The sequence below is a fragment of the Ylistrum balloti genome, unplaced genomic scaffold, assembly GCF_031769215.1.
Source record: "Ylistrum balloti isolate Yb309-2 unplaced genomic scaffold, AGI_CSIRO_Ybal_v1 Utg370038, whole genome shotgun sequence".
Lineage (NCBI taxonomy): Eukaryota > Metazoa > Mollusca > Bivalvia > Pectinida > Pectinidae > Ylistrum > Ylistrum balloti.
The window spans coordinates 494,815-521,550 of record NW_026782097.1 but is presented as its reverse complement, the minus strand read 5'-3'; the positions used below and the strand labels follow the sequence as shown (position 1 = coordinate 521,550).

At 33.9% G+C, this 26,736-nt stretch overlaps 1 protein-coding gene and 1 long non-coding RNA gene across 2 annotated transcripts; both read left to right on the top strand.

Moving 5' to 3' along the window:
* Positions 1 to 947: 947 nt before the first annotated feature.
* On the top strand, positions 948 to 17,872 carry LOC132549024 (uncharacterized). The gene is made up of 11 exons (XM_060212935.1): positions 948 to 1,025; positions 4,641 to 4,770; positions 5,136 to 5,289; positions 5,928 to 6,228; positions 6,974 to 7,653; positions 8,864 to 9,037; positions 9,431 to 9,558; positions 10,012 to 10,065; positions 12,888 to 13,463; positions 14,057 to 14,395; positions 15,070 to 17,872. The coding sequence occupies exons 2-11, from the start codon at positions 4,699 to 4,701 to the stop codon at positions 16,165 to 16,167; spliced, it is 3,576 nt and encodes a 1,191-aa protein (XP_060068918.1). The 5' UTR covers positions 948 to 1,025; positions 4,641 to 4,698; the 3' UTR covers positions 16,168 to 17,872.
* Positions 17,873 to 23,367: 5,495 nt separating this feature from the next.
* LOC132549032 (uncharacterized) lies at positions 23,368 to 24,297 on the top strand. Its single transcript, XR_009554165.1, has 3 exons — positions 23,368 to 23,476; positions 23,682 to 23,920; positions 24,239 to 24,297. It is a non-coding gene; the product is annotated as an uncharacterized LOC132549032 (long non-coding RNA).
* Positions 24,298 to 26,736: the final 2,439 nt, after the last annotated feature.

Here is a 26,736-nt window from a genome sequence, read left to right as displayed (position 1 = left end):
ACGAAAAAATGTATATAAAGGAACATACCTGTATCTTGGATTTCGACAACGATAATGACTATCTAGTCCAATTTCATATCTAGGTTTTTGTTGGTGCTTCTTATCCGTGTTTACTTGGGGTCGCTATTTGCAATTCTAAGAAATCTGAATAGACCGTGCTGCATATCTAAATGATATAAAAGCCCTCCCCTTTCACGTCCGTTCTTACGTACTTGAAAGATTGAAACGTAAAAAGCATTAGTGTATCAGCACGGACTTGTATATTAGATATATTTAAGTCCGTGGTATCAGTAAATAAATTTGTCGTTGAAATTACAAAGTAACATTTTTTATGAATACTAGCATTTAATGTCCCCAGTTCGTACGTGATTGAAGTCACGTACGCATATAAGAATGTTTAACGAAGAAAGTTCAATTTATCATTCTTGCCAAATGGTCACTTGGTGCATTAAGAGGTTCGGGGATGTCCGTGATTAGTTTGTTTAAGTTCACTTTTAAGTGAAGAATGAGTGGAAAATATCTTAATGGTAATAATGGTGGGGTATGGGGTTCACTGGTTGGCTGGTACGGAATTTTGGGGCGAAAGTTATGGCGATATGAACGAATCTAGACTGAAGCAGCTGACTGAAGTAACCATCTCTCGACGCAAATATATGTTTTTACAAAGCGTAAAGACAGCTAATGCATTACCTCGGGTGTCAAAACGAGGCAAACGACAATGTCGCAACACGAAAGTTGCAATCCCTCATCATATATGGGCCTAGATATTCCGAACTGATGACACTGTTTCTATTTCTATTATAACATTAGTCCTTATTCCATTGGTTGTTCTTTACGTCACATTTGCCTCTCTTGACGATTGAACGTTTGTAGCGGTCGTACTCCCGTGGCTATACAAAGCGCAAAGCTAACACAGATGTAAACATCACGTGGTATTTGTTGATATTTTGCCAGGAACATTCTGAGAACTGAGAATACTTTCTTAAGGTCAGAAGGTGGACTGTGTCTCCGAGCGTTTGGTGTAGGTAAGTGACAATCTAATAGTTATTCTTTAATGTTGTCACTTATTCAGATCAGGTTTTCTGACAATTGTTTAATGCAAGACCAATTTTTTCATAGGTAGTAGACATAACCTTATATCTCATCATAGAGATCTGATATGTGAGTGAAACCCCGACATCTTTAGAATCGTTTGTTAATGCATACTTCTTATGATAGAATAATTTCATATGTCAGTTGTAATGTGATATCAATATGTTATATATATATATATATATATATATATATATATATAATCAACAACACAATTTATGTCACATTGTTGACTGATGTTACATATATATTTGGTCGATATACACACAAAAATATCCTTTCTTGCCAGCTACGCTATGTCAGCGAATTGTCACCAAACAAATGCATGAATAAATACAAATGCGTTCATACTATAAGATTTATTTTAAAGAACTGACCAATGGAAACACTTTTATTTTTTTAAATAATATATCCGCATATCCAACCTCAAATTCGCTCATTTGAAATGAGCGACATGTATGTATCGGACATGTTCTGATGAAATCACTAAGTCACAGAGACGCTTGAGATAGCTTACAGTGACCAAGAAGTAAGTACACATGAGTAACGTAGATTCATCATTTGGACAAGAATGACATTCTGATAACAGAAAAAAAATCAAAATAAAGCCAAACTGGTCGATATCTGTGTTGATGTGTGCGCCTTTCAGATTCAATTTTTTAATTGGGTTTTATTGTTTTTTTCTCAAATGAACCATATTTCTAGGCAAACTTCTTATTTTATAATACAAAATATTTGAATAAAGTAAAGGTTTCATCAGTCAGACTACAATTAGCTTGTTATATGAGTCACCAATATAAGACATGCATGATTGAGCTTTTGTAGCCGAAAAATTGCAAGAAAGCATGGCCTATTATTCCTGATAAATTTTCACTTACTTGAAAGGCGACAACAAAATTGGCATCGAAGGATAGATTGATTATTTCATCATATCTGGGAGGATGTTTGACATGAGAAATTGTGTATTAAAAAAATGCACAAATTTGACAATAAAATATTTACTCAGAATATTTTATGGTGAATAGTTTTAATTACTGAATTTTTTTTTTATAGAAGTGTCACATGTTACAGCAACCATGATTATCTGAGTGCATGGTCCTGCAGGTCAATAGTGTTTGTGATATGCTGTGACAAAATGTCATTTTCAGAATACATAATGGTTCATAACCTATGTCAAGAACAACTTTGTTTTGCTGTATATATATATATCATTTGAGGTACAATGAATAGGCATAGCATAACATGTAAGTTTAAGTATCACATCTTTGTATGTCCAATCCTAAGAAGACCATATACAGGTATATGTATGCCAGTTATTGTACTCTATATTTCCTCTGTGGTTCATGGATCAGGGCAGTTCATCAGATTCATAGTACATTAACTAGCCTTTTCTGGCTGTGTGCAGTTGGGATCTGAACTTAAGCAACATTAAATATTGTGCATAGTTAGTAGTTGGATGTGTGAATTTTGTTGTAGTCATACTGCATAGCATGATACATAACTGTTGCAGTATTAGACATTTTGGCATACAAACTGGTTTGCCTGTCGCTGTTGTGGACCAGACATGACTTAATCTGTCCATCAAAATGTGTTGTGTTTGAACCAGAGAAAGCATTAGTCAGTGACGAATAGAATCCTTCCTGTTACAGTTTCCAAATTCTTAAATCTTAATTGCTGACGTTTCTATTTATGTCACAGGTTACAATTTATTTTCCTTTAAACCAAAGCTTATATTAACTTTTGTTTGCCAGGATGGAAGCACCTATGGGTCTTACTGTGGGAGAAAACCAGAGTAGCCATGTTCACTGGCCATTCTCAGATCATCATGATGTAATGTATCATGGTGAATCTATTGTATTTCTATTTAATATCATCCTGGTAATAACCAAGGATCCTCGGTCACATTACTGATGACATTGGTTACAGGTTGTACATATCAATATTCGGGTGGGTCATATTTACGTAGAATATTTTGGTTGATTGTTTTACTTTCTCAAATTATCTTTAATCAATGATATGTAGTCAAGGTTGTAATCATTACAATCATCCAAATGGGTAAATATATTATTGTCAATTTCTTTTAATATCAAATTATAGTGTATGGTCAATATCATTTACTATAAGATAAATAATCACTCATTTGATGTTACTTATTTACCTGATATAAATTCTGATAACAATAACAAATCTCATGGTGAGGATCACTTAGGCCAGGTGTGATGAAAGAAAATCATGATTGATTGGTCACAGTAATTTTGGATCATTGTGAGGCAATTTTTGAAATCATGATTGATCGGTCATGATAATTTTGGGTCATTGTGAGGCAATTTCTGAAATCATGATTGATTGGTCATTTCTGTGGAAGTTTTCTGTGAATTTGAAGTCAGTGCAGGGTTTTCCATAAGAGCCGGTTGCCGGCCAATTTGACCGGCTACTTTGATCATTTGGCCGCCTACACCAATCCAGTTCTGTAATAATGTTCTGTACACGACTACACGTACACAGCAGGCCAGCCTCCTACTTTCACTACACAGCCTACTGCTAACAAAATTATGGAAAACCTTGCAGTGATAAATTAATTTTTGGATGTGTTACAATTAGTCTTGGATATATCTGTATGAGGAAGATGACACTTCACCTCTAGATATGATGACATCACTTTGTGTAAGCTTTCTGTTGATACAGTGTATTCTGACACATCCATTGACTGGTCTTACAATCAGGAAGTTGAAACTATAATTTAAACAAGAAATGAAAGAGAGTCACACTTTATGACATTAAATTAATCTATTTTAACGAAATGTTTGTTTTATGGTGTTTACTTTTAGAATGAAGTGTTGTGATGTGTAAATAGAGGGGTTTTTTCCCACAAGGACAGAGAGTTTGAACCCTTTTCATTAAAAGGGAAATAGAGGATTTAAAAAAACAAATCTTATTCCATGTAGTATATATATGAAGATGAAAAAAACCCGTTGTATTGTAATTGATTTCATTTATCTATTTATGAAAGTTATTCAGTGTTGTGTACATGTTATTATAGTTATACATTGTAAATGGAGGATTTAGATCTAGCCCAACTTACAGGAAGTTGAATGGACTGTAAAAGACAAGAACGCATGTTAGCAAAGAAAAATTTTGAAAAGAAAATAATTTTGTCTCAATAGAGGAAAGGGATTTCAGCAGAATGTGATAAGGGGTATATTCCTCAATGTATTGAGAGAAAAAAATATTTGTCAGTCTTGCTTCTGAGAGGCTATGATGATTGTCATTATTGCTAATTAAATCATCCATGTTACTATTAAGATATCCGTGTTTACAATGTTAAGTTGATCAATATTGATCTTATTATAGGTTTTTGTTATGAATATATAACAATATAAAATATCACAGACAAGCTGATTTGCAAGTATGTTCATACACCATTCTATTCATTTCAGGTTGCAAAATTATACTAAAATTAATAATCAGCTTTTGAAAAAAAATCCATGACAATATATATGTAGAATCAGACAGTTCATTTAACCTTCATTTGATTTTGTACTTTACAGGTACATTACGGGACAGGTCATGTGATAAACGAATATAGACATTAGAGTATCAGAAAAGATGTCCAGTCGATCTGGCAGTAGTGATGACTTTGACACCTGGGAGGTGGTCAGAAGAGAAAGCAGTAATGAGGTAATAAAAGGTCTTTAATACTGTCATGTTTATAGTATTAGAAGCTCTTTGATTTGGAAATTTGTGAAAATTGATTGGATTCTGTTTTTGGTGGACATTGAATACCAGGTGAGCAATGCAGGTCCATTGGGCCTCTTGTCTAATAACATTTGATTCATCGATTTATTTGTGAAGAATTGAATTTTTTCTGACAATGATGATTTTTTCTATCAGACAAGCTTATATGATTATGTATAATAAAGTGTTGCTAAAAATAAAAATATTTGAACTACAAATAATAATTGATAGTTTTAATGTTGTTACTTCAACAAAAAATGAGGGAACATTGCTGGTTTGATAAAAAAAAATCTTCTTTCTTATTATAGCGCGATTTAGAGGATTCTGACTCGGACAGTTCTATAGAAGTGGTTTCTGTAGATACAGACGTAGAATGTGAACCTGTCATGCCTTCATCTCCTTCATTGGGTGCAAGGCAGATCAGTCCAGTGTTTGTCTTAAGGGTACCAAGTACAGAAGCAGGTGAGCATTTTCTGGAATAGCAACACAAGTAGAATAGTTTCCTTGCAGATTTATAGTAAGATTGAGCTACATCTTTCATTAACAAACTTGACTGTCAAGATTTAAGGATAGTTATTTATTAAATAGAATTTTTAAGAAGATACAGACAGAAGATTTCTATGGGAAAGTGTTTACATAAACCTCTGATTAGACAGAAAAATGCTGTGCTAATTTGAGACAGACAATATGTACAGATCTATATGTATATATGTTATGTTTAAATTCTGCATAAATGTATAAAAGAATTGTGGTCTATAGATAGTATAGGTGTGTAATTATCTTTATATTGTAATCACAATGCTTCCTTTTAACAAGTACACAGGTAAGTCTCTATGATTAATTAAGAACAAGGTCACATATGGTTTAATGAGAATTCCTTGTGTTCTTTCCTGAGTGTTCAGCATTTTATACAGAAAATTGTCAGGTTTGTATTCAAAGAAAGAGGTTAATTACAAACAATGGGTTTAGCAGAACCAGGGTGTTGGTGGTTGAATGTTCATATACATATATATAATATGTCCATTACAGATTGGTTGAGACTCAAACTTCTTCATTCTAATTATAAACATAGTATATGGTCAGGTTCTCTTGTTTGGTAGTAATGGATGACTCTGAATCTGATGAGTCAGCTGATGAAGTAGATGACCCTGTGATCACCAAGGCTCTGCAGGTGTCCTGTCACAGACAGGATGAGGAAATCTTGTCTGTTGGAGGAGGGAATTTGCACACACCACAGGAACATGTGGCAACTGCAACATCACTGGACAGTGGGGGGATGGACATCACACATGGAAGACATGAGGAAACAGATACTGAGCCAGTGTCTAGTGTTGACTTCAGCAGTAGTAATATTTCAGTAACCTCGTTGTCCATAGACACAGAACATACAGAAGATACAAGGTGAGGAGGTCATCATGGTATTAAAATCAACTAACAATATAATGCAAGTGAAAAGGTGTTGAAATGATATTTCAATGCTAACAATTGATGAATACAAATGTAGTTCTATTGTAAATAAAAAATCTCACACAAGTGAAAGTTAATTATCAATTTTTCATTAATAAAACCAATGGAAATGATGATATTCTCACAAAACAAGTACATCCATCATTTGGTAAAGTTGGGGGATTTAGGGAGGTGCAGGTGATAGTAATCAATTTTCATGTGCTTCCTTGCATTCATTGTAGAAAGTTTGTGTACAAGATACATGTTCCTCATAAATTCCTAAACAGATTTTGGTAATATTGATGCTTTAGTGTTGTAGCCCTGGACTAATCATAGTGTCTGTCCATCTGTCTGTCTGTCAGCACTTTTCCCTGCGGTAACTTGAGTTTCCTTGGGCTTATCAAACTCAAACTTGATACATTGCTTCCTTATAGGAAGCGCGTGTATGGGAATGCTTTTCAGACACAGAAGTCAAACGTTGAGGTTATTGTTGATATAATGGTAAATCCATTTTGTAGAATAATTCTAGTTTGCTGTAGCCAATATCCATAGTGGAGCCCTAGCTGGTGGTGTGTTACAATAGATGTGGCAGCAGTTTCAACTAAATTAGAATAATGAATACATATAGGTAGTTTCAAGATATTGAAAGTTCTATTTTATTTTGTATGTATACTTATTTCTGCAATTTGTTCCCCATTAGCCAATCAGGGAACTTGGATGGTTCAAACATGGTGGAAACAGAGGGAAGCAGAAAATCATGTTCCAGTGTGCAATCTCTTGATGGTGGAATCTCTTTAGTTGATACTACACTCACATATCACAATAGCACCATTAGGACAGATGAGGATAGTGCCTCTAGGACAGATGAGGATTGTGCCTCTAGGACAGATGAGGATAGTGCCTCTATGAAAGATGAGGATATTGCCTCTAGGACAGATGAGAATATTGCCTCTAGGACAGATGAGAATATTGCCTCTACGACAGATGAGGATAGTGCCTGTAGGACAGAGGAGGATAGTGCCTCTAGGACAGATGAGGGTGGCACCTTAAGAACAGATGAGGATAGTGCCTCTAGGACAGATGAAGATAGTGCCATTATGACTGAAAACATAATGGCTGCTGAACACTTCCCATCCCTCTCTTTGGAACCTGATAGCATCTCTAGGATAACTGATCCTGTGGAGTCAAGTAAACATCCAAGTAAGGCAACAGAGGATGGAAAGGAAAGTGACCATGTTCCAGACATTACTGAAGAAGATACAGGACACATTGATGATGAAGTGACCACTAAAATGGTACTGGAGGAACCACAAGAGGGATACACCACTGATCTAGTTCAGCCTTATATTGAAAACATGGTTCCCAACCCTCCCCTTGATGGTAAGTTCTCAACTCTCCCTCTAATGGTGAGTTCTTGACTCTCCCTCTAATGGTGAGTTCTCCACTCTCCCTCTAATGGTGAATTTTCCACTCTCCCTCTAACTGTGAGTTCTCCATTCTCCCTCTAATGGTGAGCTCTCCACTCTCCCTCTAATGGTGAGCTCGCCATTCACACTCTAATTGTGAGTTCTCTACTCTCCTTCTAATTGTGAGTTCTCACTCTCCCTCTAATGGTGAATTCCCCACTCTCCCTTTAATGGTGAGCTTTCCTCTCTCCTTCTAATGGTGAGTTCTCCACTCTCCCTCTAATGTTGAGTTCCCCTTTCTCTTTCTAATGGTGAGTTCTCCACTCTCCCTCTAATGGTATGTTGCCCACTCTCCTTCTAATGGTAAGTTTACCAATCTTCCTCTAATGGTGAGTAAATTTTGATGCATTATTCTAAGACACCTCATTTGGATTGAAGAGTATTCACTACTCTGTTTGCTATATATATTGCTCTTTAAAAGAGAGACACCCCAAAGTTTAATTGTATGAATCAGTTTGTTGTACATATGACCCTTACTCTCACCACAAGCTTATAATGACTCAGTGAGTGCCTTTGCCTCTCCCTTAGATAAGTTACTAATGGTGAATTCTATATTAATTCTCCCACTCTCCCTTTATGGTGAGTTCTCCACTCTCCCTCTAATGTTGAGTTCCCCTTTCTCTTTCTAATGGTGAGTTCTCCACTCTCCCTCTAATGGTATGTTGCCCACTCTCCTTCTAATGGTAAGTTTACCAATCTTCCTCTAATGGTGAGTAAATTTTGATGCATTATTCTAAGACACCTCATTTGGATTGAAGAGTATTCACTACTCTGTTTGCTATATATATTGCTCTTTAAAAGAGAGACACCCCAAAGTTTAATTGTATGAATCAGTTTGTTGTACATATGACCCTTACTGTATGTATGGTACTACACCACAAGCTTATCAGTATGACTCAGTTTGCAGTGCCTTTGCCTTGAATTTATACTTAACATAAAACCTTAGATAAGTTACTGATAGCTACAATTCTTGAAAGGTGTGGAATATTAATGAAAGTATAAATTAAGAATACTCTTAGAGAAGTTTTTAAGAATAAACACAATTGTTATTTAAGTGTACATGGTGTCATGATACCATCACTTACTAGTTTAATTTGTTTACACTGTGTATTTTCTCTGTACAGATGCAATTGAAAAAATTGATCAGGCTGATGTTTCGGCAGATTCTGTGTTGACGCAAGATGTACAGTTAGGAAGCAAAGATTCGAAAAATACTGGAAAAGCTGTCAGTGACAGATATATTCTAGTAATAATATTGATAGCATCTCTTAGTGGATTCTTGATGGGATCAGGAACAGGTATGTATTTTTTAATTCTTTGTTAAGTGAGTTAATCTATATATATATATGTTGGCTTATAATTAGATGACATACTTGTACAATACAGTGTATACTCTATTAATTGTTTCCCTTTAATTTGTTGGTGTACAACTGTATGAAGCCATATGTTATCTCCCTTTAATCAGTATTTGGTAGTAGCTATCCATGCTTTTAACTGGTTGTCTCCCTTGGTGTGCTTATGTAAAGACAGCTGTAGGAGACCCATCAGTGACAGCTACAATTTGGCAGTTAAATTCTTATAGAGTGTAAATTACAAGAATTTGAAACAGTTATAGATGAGGAGTTAAGCTTAGTAAATACACTAACTATAGATAAGGAAGTTTGCTTGATTAACTGCTGTCTTTACACTAGGTGCACTGTGGATTACACGGAGCATTCACACACAACTGACTGCAGCACACACAGAGATTGCTAACACTCGCCAACAGTTATCAGCCCATGTCACCGAGATGGATTTTCTACAACAAAGTTTATCTTGGGTATGAACACTATACATATTTATGATATGCTCTAAGTTGAACAGATTTTATGAATTTATAGGTAAACAAGATGAAATGTTGTCAGTTTTCATATTGGGCAAAAATTCATAAATCTTACCCAATATAAACCAGTGTTAACATAGAATGATTCACCTGCCAGTGTATATTATAAATAGACCTATGAATAATTAAGAGCAAATAAAGGCATATGATGTTGAGTGCCAAAATCAGTCTGAGTCTCTGTTTATTAAAGTAATATTCACTTGTTTTTCATAAATCAGTCATTGTTATTTACCTTTGAATGATATGTGATGAACAATGATGTTTTATTAGATACTAATTCTAAATGTGTCTTCTGTTATGATAAAATGAGATTGTATACTTAATGAATTAAAAGCTTTGAAATTGTCTACATCATATTATGAAGTTATCAAAATTACGTTTAATTTACAGATGACGGAAAATGCTTCATTTGACTACGAAAGCCTACTGGCAAGTGATGATGAGGTAACAAAAACTATGATTAAAGTCCTCGCGTTCTGTAAACTTAATTCTTCAGCCAAATACATTTATATTTCTTAAATAAGTACTTCAACAAAGTCCATTGACATTCAGTCAAATCAGATGACTGACAAGGAGGCTATTTGAAGGGTCATTAGTTCTTCCATAATTTTTATAACAAATTTACTTAGCCATTTTACAACTAGTCCCCCTACTTCCCCCTCTTTTTTTACAACTAGTTGCCAACCCCATGTTTTACTGATTTCCCGCACTTTTCCCAACCAATCCAATTTTTTGGATTTTATCCTTTACATTTTGAAGCTTGATAGTTTTTATTTGTGTATTAACTATTTTGGTTAAGTTAAGATCCTGTTGAATTGTCTGTAATCTATACATTTATTGTGTCGCCTGCAGAGCAGGTGGACTCTTAGGGATCACTTCGTCCGTCGTCACACGCCGTCGTCCGTACAAAAGTTTTCAGGACTTTTTTCGGTAATGCTTTGAGTTCGATTCCCGGCTGTCTGTGATCCTTTTTGGTATAGTTATGCCCCTTTCAACTTAGAAAATTTTCTGGGAATATTGTTTTCCGAACTTTTTGGCTTATGCTTTGAGTTATCAAAATGAAATTTGGTATATGGCTTCTTGTTGCAAGGGTACAGATTAAGTTTGATCCCTGGCTGTCTGTGACTCTTCTTGGCTGAGTTATGCCCCTTTCAACTTAGTCCGTGACACTTTATGCAGGCGACACATACATTTCCAAGGAACTCTTGTCGTATATCAGTTGCTATCTATAGTAACATGCTTTTGGAGATAGTCTTTCAGGAATGGTTTTTTGAATTTCAGAACTCTATATACATTAATTTATATGCTGTTCCAAAAGTTCACTTATTTTTATGTTGACAGTGTCAGTAGGCATATATGTAAAACCCAGTCACATGACTCATGAACACTGAAAAATAATGAAAAATAATGAAGTCGTCAAAGTTTTAAGTGTCAAACGTCTGACTAAGCTCATAACCAGATGTTGTTCTCTGTGGAGGAGGCAGGGGAGAAATAAAGCCTTGAGTCTTAATATATAGTTCATCTGTTCACAGCTTCTTATAATCCACACATAGTTTAATCATAAAATTAATATCTTTGCTGCATAAAAGATTTCACTAGACCACTAACTGAAACCTTGATTCTATTACAATCCCTGATTGCAAAGTGAATCAGCATTGAGTTGCCTTGTCAAAAGATGGACCTGACTGAAACCTTTACCCATGCTGCATTTGCCATGACTGCTATTTTGAAAATCTTGTTACTCTTACTTTTCCTCAAGGGAAAATTGTATTTAGACTTAAAACTTCAAAGCATCAGAGAAGACCCAAGAAATCTCAAATTAAATTCATAACCATCATTATATACTGGTAACAATAAAATGAAAGAGTTTTGAACCAGTAGAGCACCATCTTCTTCAGGAACTTGTCCCACCTCCTCCCTTTTTTCTTACATTAAGTCTTGGTTAAATTCTTGCTCCTTGTGTGTAGGTCCCTGTCTGCTGTTACATTAACTCTGAGCTAAATTCTTGCTCCTTGAGTGTAGGTCCCTGTCTGCTGTTACATTAACTCTGAGCTAAATTCTTGCTCCTTGGGTGTAGGTCCCTGTCTGCTGTTACATTAACTCTGAGCTAAATTCTTGCTCCTTGAGCCTGGATTCCTGTACCTGTTACATTAACTCTGAGCTAAATTCTTGCTCCTTGAGTGTAGGTCCCTGTCTGCTGTTACATTAACTCTGAGCTAAATTCTTGCTCCTTGAGCCTGGATTCCTGTACCTGTTACATTAACTCTGAGCTAAATTCTTGCTCCTTGAATTCCTGTACCTGTTACATTAACTCTGAGCTAAATTCTTGCTTTGAGCCTGGATTCCTGTACCTGTTACATTAACTCTGAGCTAAATTCTTGCTCCTTGAGCCTGGATTCCTGTACCTGTTACATTAACTCTGAGCTAAATTCTTGCTCCTTGAGCCTGGATTCCTGTACCTGTTACATTAACTCTGAGCTAAATTCTTGCTCCTTGAGCCTGGATTCCTGTACCTGTTACATTAACTCTGAGCTAAATTCTTGCTCCTTGAGCCTGGATTCCTGTACCTGTTACATTAACTCTGAGCTAAATTCTTGCTCCTTGAGCCTGGATTCCTGTACCTGTTACATTAACTCTGAGCTAAATTCTTGCTCCTTGAGCCTGGATTCCTGTACCTGTTACATTAACTCTGAGCTAAATTCTTGCTCCTTGAGTGTAGGTCCCTGTCTGCTGTTACATTAACTCTGAGCTAAATTCTTGCTCCTTGAGCCTGGATTCCTGTACCTGTTACATTAACTCTGAGCTAAATTCTTGCTCCTTGAGTGTAGGTCCCTGTCTGCTGTTACATTAACTCTGAGCTAAATTCTTGCTCCTTGAGCCTGGATTCCTGTACCTGTTACATTAACTCTGAGCTAAATTCTTGCTCCTTGAGCCTGGATTCCTGTCCCCTAATGTCTTTAAGTATCCTCAACTGAGGTACATTTGTATTCAGTATTAAGTCACTACCTGAGGTAAATTTTGTTGGATGTTGGTTTCTAAGACCAGTACTTAAAAGAGGCATATAGATTTTTATACTTCTATATTACAAAAGTTCAATTCAGTGTGGAAGAAAAGTTTACACACTTAATGTAAGTTTCTTTGTTATAGAATTGTAGGCTATACTGTTAACAAAAAACAATAATTGAAAATTCTTCAGTTTCAAGTGGCAAGAAACTCATTATTTTGGTATGAATTATGTAATATCATACTTTTATTTAAATTTTCAGATGGTCTTTGATCCCAAGTTTACAGCAGGTTATGATTATCAACATTACCTTTTCACTTTCGGAAAATATGATGAAACAAAAAGGGAACTTGTTCGTAGAAATAAACTGACAGTAGAAGAAATACAACAAATGTATAGTGCAGAGTGGATGGATAAGGTTAATCGTCTTGAGCAAGAGAAAGCAGATCTGGTTCAACAGATCGGTATGATGAAGTATAGATCACCTTCAAATCCTGACGTCAGTGGAGAGAAGGTATTGGACAAAGATGAAGGACAGGACTTCTCGTGGTTTTCTTCAAGTGATCAAGACTTACAAGCACAAGGTCATACAGGTCAAAGTAAAACAAAAGAGAATCGCTGTAGATCAGAAGGGACAACAGCAGCTCTAGAACAAGAAGACAAAATTGCTGTTTTAGAAACTGATCTTCAGCTGGAGAAAGCTCGTTCAGATAGGTGGCAAAGTATGTACCTTCAACAGAAAAAATCTGCTGAAAGCAAAACATGCTCTGGAAAAGATTTTCTGAATCAGTTTGGTGAAATTCTCCAAAACTTTTCAGTTCCTGAGGACTTCTCAGAGGTAAGACAATTTAGTTGTCATACAATGACATATCATGTTTTGAAAATGTTTGATTGTGTTTCATGAAATAACACACACAATATCAATACAATGCTTATTTTTTATTGATTTCATAAACACATATTATTCAGTTGTTTTTTGATTATACTAGTATATATGTGTTAAAGTTAAACCCCCTAACTACAGGTTGGCTAGTAACATCAGAGTCTCTTCTGTTAGCCCTGATTTTAATTATTGAACAATCAGATAACCAGCAAATCTGTTGTAATGCTTTCACATTTCAATGAAAATTTCATCTTTTGCTTTTTAGTTTTATATGTAACGTAAATATTTTGTTGATACTAGTTAAAAAAAATCTATCAGTAAAAATGGAATCAGTATACAGTAGCCTTGGAGTGCAGTAGTAAGGGGACCAAATTAGTGCCAAGTGAACTGATGAAATGTTTTTTTCTGTCTGGATAAAAAACTTAGGACTTTAAAATGTGTGATAAGTATTACCTATACATGTATCCTATTGCTTGTTTGATATATAAATAGTTACTCTTCTTTGGTATATCTGTTTTACTGTTAAAGTCTGATGTTATACATTATAGAATGTTAAAGATAAGTGGGAGATTGTGAAAAACCAGTCTTTGGAGGGATGGCAGTTGATAATGGACATGGCTTCAATAGTAACCTCAGGAACTAAACAGCAGTACGATGTCCACCAAACACCAAAGCCGGCTAAGTCCAGTCCATTTAAAGATGACAGGAGCTCTGACACAGGACCAGACAAAGACGATTTGAATGGTGAGGACCAGGAAGATTTCTCTAGTAAGGAAAATAAGGAAATGCCTGTACCAAAGTGGAAGAACACCATCGAAGATGTCTACAACAAGACCAAGACATCAATGTCTGATGTTAGTCAGCAAATCAAGCAAACCTGGGAACAGGTATGTGTACAGAAACTTCGGAAAAGAATAACGTATTTGTAAATTGTTTGTACATTGTTTTTTGGGATAAACAATAAGATAATTTAAACTAGTATTAAGCGCAAATAATCGTTACAGTGTTTCTTGCACATTTTATTATTGCATTCCATTTGTGCTAAAGAAAAGAATCTATTGTGATCTATTATCTATCAAAATACGGATTATAGTTGCTGGATATATTATCATGTCAAGTAAATAATCAACTTTGATGTAAATTTCATTTGTCATTGATGATCGTGAAACATGAGTACACAGTAACAATTTTTTAGGTCTGAACAACTAAAAAAGTTTCAGAGAAAAAAAATCAGTCACCTCTGAATAATTAGAGCAAAAGAAGTTTACATTGCATCATACAGAGATTTCAACCAACAGAATAATTGATTTTTTGGAAGATTAGCACTTAAGAAATCCTTCTGTTTCACTTCTTTTACTTTCCAGTTAAGAGATCACATTGAGGTTATAAATTTTCTAAAGCTTATAGCATGATGTACCGAGTCATTACATTCATTATAAAAATCGTCAATGATATGAGAAATATTGACTAACCAATGAGAAGATAATTTTATTGTATTTTCATAAGAGATTGGATTAGATAGAGACAGAAACTTACTTACAATTCCACTGTGTATTTGTAGGTAAAGAATCTATCACAGGATCTCTGGAAGGAACATGAGCCATCAGTGACAAAGTTGCGAGAGAAGATGTCAAAAAAAGTTGAAAAAGTAACAGAGAAGCTGAATGCATGGTTTACAAGGAGGAGAGCCCATGGTCATAAAGGTCATCAATGGAAGGCTTCGCAAAAAAGTAATGAAGAGACATCATCACAAACAGGATCAACAAAAAGAAGAAATTTCACAAAGTTAAAGGAGGAAGAGAAAAACTGGACAAAGGATAATGAAGAGAAGGAAGATGAGGAAATTGATGATGATGATGATGATGTTGATGAAGATGACGAGGAAAAATGGGGTCATTCTGATCCGGTGATGAAGTGGTATCATAGAAAATTCTCAAGATTTAGGACAAAAATAGACAAATTAAATTTACAGAAATTTTTGAAAATGAATCGTAAACATATGAGAAAAGTCTTTAAAAGAATAGAGAACTTTGTTAGAAAATTTGATATGCAAGTGTTAAGCCCCCAAAACAGGAAGTGGTTAACATGCCAATTGGACTGGTGGTTTGGAATGTCTGCAGATGTAAAGAAAGATCCTAATTGTAGAGACATGCTTCAATGCTGGCAGGTTAAAGCAGGAGGTGACCCCAGTGGGTGTGACAGTAGTCACTACAGTGACCAACTCCATAAAGGTCACCAACAAAAAGGAGGCAAAAGGCATTTAAATAATCAGGGTCAGGGAAGAGAAGACAAAGCGAAAAAACAATTTCATGGCAGCCCACATCGAACTGATGATTCGCATTATCAAGATGATAATAACAGACGTGAAAGGTTTGAAGAAGAAGAGAACAGTGATCCGATAGAGGACCCCACACCCTTTTGTGACCATGCTTCTGGGGACTGTCCAACATCTGAACCATCTTGGTACATTCGCCAGTTAAAACATAGGGAAGAAATGCGTAGGATAGTCGCCGAGGAAACTGAACCGGGCAGCCAGTCTGATTGGATGTTCACTAGAGCAGAAGATCGCGATTTCCAGCGAACTCTTCCTGATGACTGGTACTTACAAAGACTTGACAGCACCAAATATAGGGACAATGGTTACTTTGATGAAGAATAGATAGCTTGAATTAATAGTTTCCTAGTATTACATATTGCTGTCTTGTTGAGAGTAATACAATATTGATAAAAGCATAGTGTACTTAATCCAATTCATTTTGTCATTAGGGTAATTTCACCACTGAGAAATTAATTACATCATCTTGTTATTTTTATGAACTTTTTCTTGAAGAAACAATGAAATTTAAGTTTTGCTTAAGAGATAGATTTAATCCTTTGGTTCTTTTCATAGTTATGTATTTTTTTTTTTTTTAATCACAAGGAGTAATCTTTCTTTGGCTCTTCCAGTAGGCAATCAGAAATTAAAGGTCCTGATTCAATTTTGAAAATCACAACATTTGTCACATCAACTTACCTGTTAAGGTAATTCGAACTTACTACTCTTAATGTAGAGCTTAGAAAACTACAGGCTTCTAGTATAATCTCTGCAGGAGACATTGGAAACAAAAATGGTCTCTTAGGATATGCTTTTATTAATTTGCACATTTACATAATCCAGATACTTGCATCTTTAAAATTCATTATATGTGAGGTATGCAAATTTCATAGTAATGTTTTTAAAACTTAGGAAATCAGAAGTTTCTGGTGCCTTATTATTCAAATTGTGTTACAATTTTATAATAGGAACTCTTTTGATTCCCTTTGGCAAATTTGAAAATGATTTTTAAAATACCATTTATGATATACAGTATATACTTGTGATGAATTGTAAGTGTTGCTATAACCTTCAGCAAAATATCAAGAAATCATTCTGATATAGTGAAAACCGTCAAGTTTGGTTGTAGTTATTGTTGGTTTTATACAATACTTCACTACAAGCTGGAGTGATTTCTATTTCATAAAAATGTGCAGTAAAACGGTAGCAATGATGTAATGATTTAAAATTGAACAAATATTTTCCCTTATACTTTTGTTAATCTAGTCAGTGATTGATTTTGATTGTATAGGTAAAGATCGCTTGATACAAAAGAATTTAGAATTTCCTGCACCTAAAGTCACTTCTTAATGAAATCTGGTGTTTATGTATCAGTTACATCTCTGTATGACACATTTGAATTGACACCTTGTTTTACGTATGTTACATATAATATTATCATAATATTTATATAATAGAATACTATGATAGAATAATGAATAAATAAATAATGGTTATATGCTTAATGGTTTTGTAACCATATCATTGTTGGCTGTAAACGTATGTGTTATGTTTATCTGTTTTAAAATTTCATTAAATTTTCAAAGTTTATGTTAAACCTCAGATTCCTATGATTGTTATATGTGCAGAGGTTCTGTGATAAAACATATGTGTCTCCACTGTATAAAGCCCTCCACTTACTGTATAATTTGTAGGTGTTTGCTCATTAGTTTGCCAATAGAATATACTGTTATGATGGGGAGAGCTTTTTCAACATATCGCAATAAAGACTGGTACTGAAAGAATGAAGTGCTGTGGTGCTGAAGTGGATGATTGTTAACTGTGTAAATATTTCGTGCTTTTTTTACCTGAAATAGTGATCTTCACTGTAATCATAAATAAAACTAGATCGGTTTGAAATTCCATCGTGTGCTTCATGTGTAGAGTGGTGGAGAGATTCATCTATGACTGTAGTAATATTCATCTGACATAATTGTTTGGACTTCAATCGTGTTATGCATTCTGTATATTACATTTACAATAAATTCACCGAAAATATCTTGCATTGTAAGTATACCGCTTTGTGTTCATCTCAGATCCATACGTAATATGAAGGTGTGGTGTTTTATCTCAAGGTCATTAGTCCACTTAATGTTCTGTAGAACCCAGTAGGTTCCTTACTTTACATTTAGAGAGAAGGAAACCTGTATCATCGTTGTGCTTTACAAATTATTATTATAGATATAAATTACAAGAACTGAGTTTGTACTATATTTTTGTATTAATGTAAAGCCAAATGCACAGTTATTGACCAGTAACTTCAATAAAAGCCTTACATGCATATATATATATATATGCTTATGATATGATGAAGTAGCATAGTTATACAAAATGTAATGCCACCTGGCATTTCATAACAATTAAAAATTAGGTTGTATTGCATAACAGCTTTAAATAGCAGAATCGACTGATGAACACATCAAAATTAAAAGGCAAAATTAATTCAGTTCATTTCTCTTTCATGGAAATAGATAATGAGACATATTTACGAATTATGTACAGTTATTGTAAAGTGTTCATAACCAGTGATATAAAGTTAATATTGTACTATAGAAGGTCAGTCGCCTCCTATACTTCAAAATGGAGATCCGTTACTGACCAGTCCTGAAAGGACGGAATAGCGATATGGTGTAGTTTAAAAAGTCTGCAAAATGTTATAAACTAAAAAAATGCCAAATTAAAGATTTTAGTCATTTTTTAAGTTTCATTTTTTGGTTACTATGTTGTAATAAGCTTTTTGAATCAAATGAAAATGAAGCATTTCTCGTTATTTTTTTCTTATTACCCAAATAACATATTATTGCATTTGAAAAAAAAAATTTTGAAAAAAGGGAAAATAAAAAGGGATGTCTGTTATTAAGGGAAAACATGTGAAAATTAATTATTTCTTGTTACGATTTTTCTGGCTGCTGTACCGGAAAAAGTAGTGCAGCAACATATTTGTAGTTTTTACTTTTGATTAAGTTAAGTTTCGCCTTTCACATAGCCGTCTGGGGTTCGATTCCCGGAATGGATGTGAAAAGGTATGGGGTCATCTGCCCGACCACGGGGTTTTTCCCGAGTACTCCGGTTTCCTCCCACACTAAGACACCTCGCACGCTTCCATCCGAGCCAACAAGAGTGATTAATTAAAGTTGGAAAAACTTGTTTCGCAATTGTTGTAAAATAAATGAAGATTATTTATCTATTTATAACCTTTCGAAAAATAATCACCAGAACAAAATTTTAAAGATTATATAGAATTTTTAGACTTCCCAGAAGAGAACATCCTCAACAATACGTCTTAACCATGGAAAATAACAAATCATTTACATTTCTTCTCAACGTCAAATATACTATCTGATCTAAAATACCTAAAGAAAACACATGCACCTTGCAGATTTGAAACAATATTAACTGTTTGCTAAATCCTTATAAGGATATTTTACAAAGAAACAAAAGATTTCGAAAATAAAAATAGGATATTATAGATCCCCATCGAAGCTACCAACATATATTCATCTGATTTATAGCTGTAATGCATATTAAGTTGTCAAGAAAAACGGGATTCAAATAGTACATTTTATTGGAAGTTAGCTGTCTGACGTTTTGAAATCTGTTTTTTAATAAAGTTGATACAGAAATCAACGTTACTTAATGTGATTAACTAACAAAGAACATTGCGTAAGAATGATAGACACAAAAAGGTAGGATTGTGAATTATACCATGCTAATATACTACACCTATATTTCCAAACAGCGTCATGCTAACAGGAAATACACAGATGATTTAGAGATGAGTAGTTGGTTATAGGTATGAATCATACTTATTGGCCATATTAGTTTAATGACCTAGTAGACAATCCATCATTCCATAGTAGATGTCATCACAACCTCCTTTCATATGTACTTACTGCGTGTCTTGTAAACAAAGTGCAGCGTTTTTTTTCTTCCGACATAAACTTCACTTGGGGTAACTGACGCTCACTGACATTTACTCTGTTACATTTTAGGTAGGCAAGATGACGACCTCAATACACGATACAACATCTATCGTACATATATGTTGGCACTAGATCCTAACAAATAAATGTGACGTAATAACGACAGTGCAGACAAGTAAATTGTCAATCCTCTTCAGCCAATCTGCAACATCATCAACACACAAAAACAATACAAACATTCAAAAACATTCAGAATCATAATCCAAACTCAAATTCAAAATATGAACAAAAGAAAGATGAACACGGAGACTCCTAAAACAGTACGAGGATAAGACAGTTTTCCGAAGGAATAAGCGTCTTAGATTATGCTATAATATAGTTTGTTATCCGCATAAAACTAAGCTATTTAATTAACCTTATTTAGATAATATTAGCTCATTAATGCTTTAAACATTGCCGTTATTGATTTTGATCAGGGCCTTGTGCCCTGTACGCCATATACACGGCGTATCATATACATCGGTCAACTCGTTTTATCTGTAAAGTCTAAATATACCTATCACCGAGTTGAAGTGTTAAATAATAATAATGATGTGTAAGGCACAAAGTTTCAAACTTTCAATTCTGAACGCGAATCTACAATTAGTATCAATATTTTACATTTGATTCCGTGTTGAATCCCTCATGTATACACTTATTTGCTTAGTATTGGATATTATACTTATGATAATAACTATTTCATATTGAAACTTAATACAACACCCAATGTCAGTCAGTCTGAAAATGTCATCATGGAATGAAAATTCAATAGATACATTTAAAGTCAAGGATTTCTTCAAAGATGAGGACTGAAAAAAACAAATTACCACGCAAAAATTAGTTCACAAGTAGACGGGATTTACAATTTTCGAAACGAACTACCTACATAATTCAACATCAAGACATTTAAAGAAGCCAGATTAAGTTTTTTGACCGAATATAGGATAAACATGTATGTATTCTTCATAGGCTGTTAACTGGAATTTCTTCATTGGTTAAATTGTACTGTCTAACCTTAACACTGACATAATCTATCACGATAAAGTTACATAGATGTTATTAAAAAGACCCTAGTACTTTAAATTTCTTATCAATATGATATTCAATTTTTAAGATAAAGCTCAAAATTTTCTTTAAATTCTTATAGTTGGTGTATATCAACAATGTGTTTCAAATGTAAATGCGATATCATCTAAACGACCAGTTTACTTGAATAGAAATTTCCATCCATTTCATTTATTTATCTAAAAACAGACTTTTGTTATACTTATTAAAAGTTACACTTTCTGTTTATCACTTTTTCTCGACTTATAACGAAAACTCAATTCATTCCAATACTCACGAGTCATATCTTCTTATAATTTCAATTATACGACAGTTTCATGTGTAACATTGTTTTTGATTATATCGATCAATTTCGTGTGTAATGAGATCATGCATGACTTCTTCAGTGTCAGATAATTTACCTCGGCTACATAGGGTTCTCGATTACCATAGAATATAGACCACTGACTAACATGAAGGGGCACCTCAGTTGTTTCATTGAACTTCGGTGTCAATGCGCTTCCCAGTTTACATAACGACATGGCATGTGGCTAAATCGGCTTTTCTTTAGTCACTTTCAAACATTTTTTGGCTCCAAGCATCACTGACGAATTCTAGAGCGATAAAACAGCTGTTGATGCTGTTCAAATCATTCTTTGGCTGTAATGTATTCTAATAATATGTTGGTGAATGATCGTTTATCGGGGGTTTTTCGTTCTAACCCCGTTTAATCTTGGCACAAGGATATCAATTTGCATTTGTAGTTACATTGCATATTTTGTGATGACGTAATGTATTTAATATCACTTGGTATTTGATCATTAGCCGACCTCTATGATAACAAATGAAAAGTATACAAAAGTCACACAAATGATTAGTGTCTTTCAGTACCATTTTAGAATTCGATACTTCAGAGTAAAGTAGTAAAGTTAACAATATAGTTTTTCTTTTAATATTCGTCAGTGATGCTGAGGGTCGTAAGGTTGAATCCGAGGAATCGAAAGAAATGTCGAAAAGACAATGTGATGACTAACCAATTTATTCAAGGAAATTTTCTGTCATTTATGATAATTTTAGAACAATGTCAGTTATGTTGTATATTCTAAAAGATGTCATTATTGGAATGAAGATGGCTTTCTCAAGTTATATCTTTTTCTCTAGTGTCGGTTTCGCGATGTTGACTGAATTCAAGTGGTTTCAGATAGCTTTTTGAAAGTAATTTATCTGAACAGCAAATCTTTTACATGAATTCGTCAGATTTATCATTTTCCATGGTAACAAAACGGTCCTATTTCACAATCACAATAGCTAAGACCATGGATATGTTTTTACAATTGAGATTCGAAGATTAAACAAACGTTTGCAGTAGAAAGTTTATACGAGGTTCTAGTATAAAAAGATTGCAAGTTCTCAGAATTGTGTCAAAATGTCATCCCCCCCCCTCTAAAAAAAAAACCAAAAACAAAAACAAAAACAATACTTAATAGTAAAAGAAACCTGACATGCCTTTCATTCATATTTACAGATAGCTTTTACGCAGTTGTTCGTATAGCCTAGGGCAGTTTTTATGACCTGTTCGTAGTAGTATAGCTAGACACAGGTCACTATTGGTACTGATGTGTCACATTGTGGTCATATGTCATCTTTTGTCGTTTTAACGAATCGCATTTGAGAAACATTTCCTGATTTCCTTGATCAACTTGTATAAATATGTCTGAGAACCGACCAAAAGTCATTCGTAATCTTAACTCGGCATCGAATCGCACTGATTTCTAGGTAAGTGTCTGTCATTGCAATCATCTTAGAACTGTATGTGATAAGATTACCAGATAATTATAGCGCAAACTACAATTTGTAATTCTTATATTAAATCTGTGTCTATTTGTGAAATTTATTGTAACTACGAGATTGTGATAAAAATTCCGTGGTTACCGTAAACGAAGAAACCTACTTATCGAAATAATATTATGTTATGTTTCTACTTTTGCAACTATGAACAACGTTCATCCGGATATTTCTTATAATGCTATTTATTTAACAGCAATTCATTCGGACAGCGTTGCATGTTTTAGCTGCTGATCACTCTTTAATCATAGTGTAATTAGAGTAAACGTATAATTAAGAAACATTTTTTCTGTTTCTTTTCTTGTTTACTAGTGTTAACTGCACCTTTACAGATGTTTCAAATATGTTGAAATTTCAGATAAAATACAGTATATGCACCAGTAAACAACACAGAAAGAATAATCACATCTTATATTTTGAAAAGATTTTTCTTTATTAGATCAGACCAACAACTGATAAAATAGTGAATTTTCTTTCGAACGTTTGTCAAACTCTGGAAACGTCATCTTTTTGATACATTTTTTGAGATATTTTATAAATTTTATTTTCCATTTTTAGATCTGATATGTACAGTTATATTGTAAAGAGGCGTTTAATTGTCCAGAATGAGCTTGTAATGTAAATGAAAGGACACAAAAAATGTAATTAAAATATTATTTAAGCAGATATTTTGGTGTGTTTCAGTAACGACATAACCGACATCATGCTGAAGGTAATATTTCTCCTGTCCTGCCTTGTGGCTAGCGGTCTCTGCACTTATTATGGTAAGCACCGGATGTAGGGAAATTTCGGATATATACTACACAACATTTTCACCGTGTAAAATGATCAACAACGAACATTTTGTCACATCATTTCGAAAATTAATTCATTCAACGTTTCTGAGATGCCGTTTTCTTGATCAAAAAGGTATTTACTTATCAAAAAATATCAGGAATTAAAGTCTATATGTCAAACTATCTATTTTAGGTAATTCCTATGGCTATGGATTGGGATCAATTTTAGACGGTGGATACGGAAACGACTTTGGCCTCCTTGGTTATGGGGGGTTGGGAACCGGATATGGAAACTACTACGGTCGTGGAGGCTACGGACACGGTGGATACAGATATGGAGGCTACGGGCGTGGATACGGAAACAGGTGGATGAGACGGCGATCTAGATTTGGTGGATACTAAATCAATTGTCGCCAGTTCTTACAGTTCCAGGTAATATTCATTGTTGACTGTTTTCTTGTTTTCTTTGGTAAATGTCTGAAACCCGTTGTTTAACTGGAAAATGTTACAGTACAAGATACAAACATAACGATTACAGTAAAATGCTATATCTGATCCAACGTATACGTTAGTCGTAAGTAATTCCAGTTTGTAATTATATATTATTGTATATATTAATACACATAGATATAGCACAACTTGTATATGTATAAGGAAATTTATACAGAAATAACCTACTCATATTCCGTTACGATGATAATAAGATGTTGATCTTGTCTATTGTCTAATGTTATTTCTCTTTCTTTGCAGATTCATCTTGTCAAGCATTATTTACCATTTCCATTAATTTATTACCAAAAATATGTTACAATTAATAAAATGTATTTGCCTTAAAAGGATGTGTTTGTAATTATTTCGTGATATTGAAGAAACAAATAGATTCTGGTTCTCTGGTGATGCTATTCAGGGGCATTTAAAATCCTCGGGAATATTCTTGTTGAATTGAACCATCACAATATTTTTAGATTTTGGATTTTCGTCCTGCTATGAAGATTTTACTAACTTATCTCCACTCGATGTTCTCCATGTATGGATAAGTTAAAAGGAAATGTTTGTCTGGTCGACTTCAACACTGTCTGAAGTAAACACGTATCTGTTATAACGGTACATTTCGTATATTGGAAGAACAATTTACACAATTATTACATATTTTTACTTATGACAAGCAATTATGGACAAAGCCCCCACACCGGTTTAATGTTAAGTTTAAAAGAATGACTGAAGAATGAAAACCTTACTTTTACTGTTTCGCTCATGATTAAGCAGATATACTGTAAATATTATGTTACTTTCAAGTCCACATGGATACAGCTTGGAAGGAATCATCACATGTACATTCTCCGTTAGGTTAGGTAATGGTCCATTCGGCCACAAATTAAACATATTATGTTACAATGACAATATTGAAAATTAGAAAATGCATTGAACATCCATCAACTTTTGATTCATCGCAGGATTTCAATAAGGTAGCATCACTGACGAAGACCTAGTGAACAAGACAGATGTATAACAAAGTTAAGGTTCTTACTCATTTCTGAAATTTGAAAATTATCAAATACAAATTATATACACCATGCCAATCGTATTTCTTCCGCCAAAAAGATAATTGAGTAGAACCTTATTATATAACACCACACAATTTAATTCATTTTGTTTGAAGCCGTAGATGCAATATTTTACACACAACATATATGAATTGAAAATCTGAAATTTGAAAATTATCAAATACAAATTATATACACCATGCCATACGTATTTCTTCCGCCAAAAAGATACTCGAGTAGAACCTTATTATATAACACCACACAATTTAATTCATTTTGTTTGAAGCCGTAGATGCAATATTTTACACACAACATTGATGAATTGAAAAATCTACATCATTATCTCAAACATTAACACACCCGATCAATACCATTCAGAGTCGAAACAAAATTATCAAAATTTGCACTCCCGGTATGATGGATAACTAAAATGTGGAGAAATTAATGTGATATGAGATACCTATTGTACACTGTAGTTTAATAGACATTTCGCGTTTTAGGACAGTGTTAGTAATGTAAAATACATAATTCATCATATAAACCGTAATTTGTGATCTGACGAAAATGTATAATTCCAAGTGTTGAAAACTACCTGATTTGGATGAAAGATCATATTTGTTTTTAAGTTAGAAAAACAGTGGTTGAAACGTAAGCATGGTGCATTCGATTCTCTTTTGGAATAAACCTGTTTGGTCTGTAAAAATCAAAATTGTAAAATGAGCTTGTGTGGCCTGTAAAAAATGTTAACTACGGTCTCTGTCACTGACCTGACGGAACCAGCTTCTTTGGCTCAGCTGTTAGAGTCCGTCGATTATCACGCCGGTGATACGGGTTCGATTCCTGGTTTGTTTTCCTTGATATTTCAATATCTTTGTATAATGATGAATATATAATATATTAATATTATATTGATATATTTTCGTCAGATCACAAATTACGGTTTATATGATGAATTATGTACTTTAGTTTACATTACTAAGACCGTTCTAAAACGCGAAATGGCTATTAAACTACAGTGTACAATATATATCTCATATTACGTTAATTTCTAGTTATCCGTCATACAGGGAGTGTACATTTTTATAATTTTGTTTCGATCCTGAATGGTATTTATCAGGTGTGTAAATGATGAAGGTCATGATTTAGATTTTTCAATTCATAAATGTTGTGTGTAAAACATTGGATTTACGGTTTCAACAACAAAATGAATTGAATTTAATAAGGCTCTGCTGAAATATCTTTTTGGTGAAAGAAACACTTATGGCAATACTATTTGTATTAAATTATTATTTTCAAATTTCAGAAAAGGTTAAGAACCTTAACTTTGTTATACATCTGTCTCATACACTAGGTCTTTGTCAGTGATGCTACGTAATTGAAAACCTGCGATGAATCAAAAGTTACTGGATGTTCAATACTTTTTCTTATTTTCAATATTGTCACTGTAACACAATGTGTTTAATTTGTGCCCCAATGGACCATTACCAAACCTAACAGAGAATGTAGATATGATGATTCTTTCCATGCTTTATCCATGTAGAATTAAAAGTAACATGATATTTACAGTATACCAGCTTAATCATGAGCGAAACAGTAAAAGTAAGGTTTTCATTCTTCAGTCATTCATTTAATCTTAATGTGCAAACTGTAGGATGTTTTTTTGTCCATAATTGCATGTCATAAATAATAATATGTAATCATTGT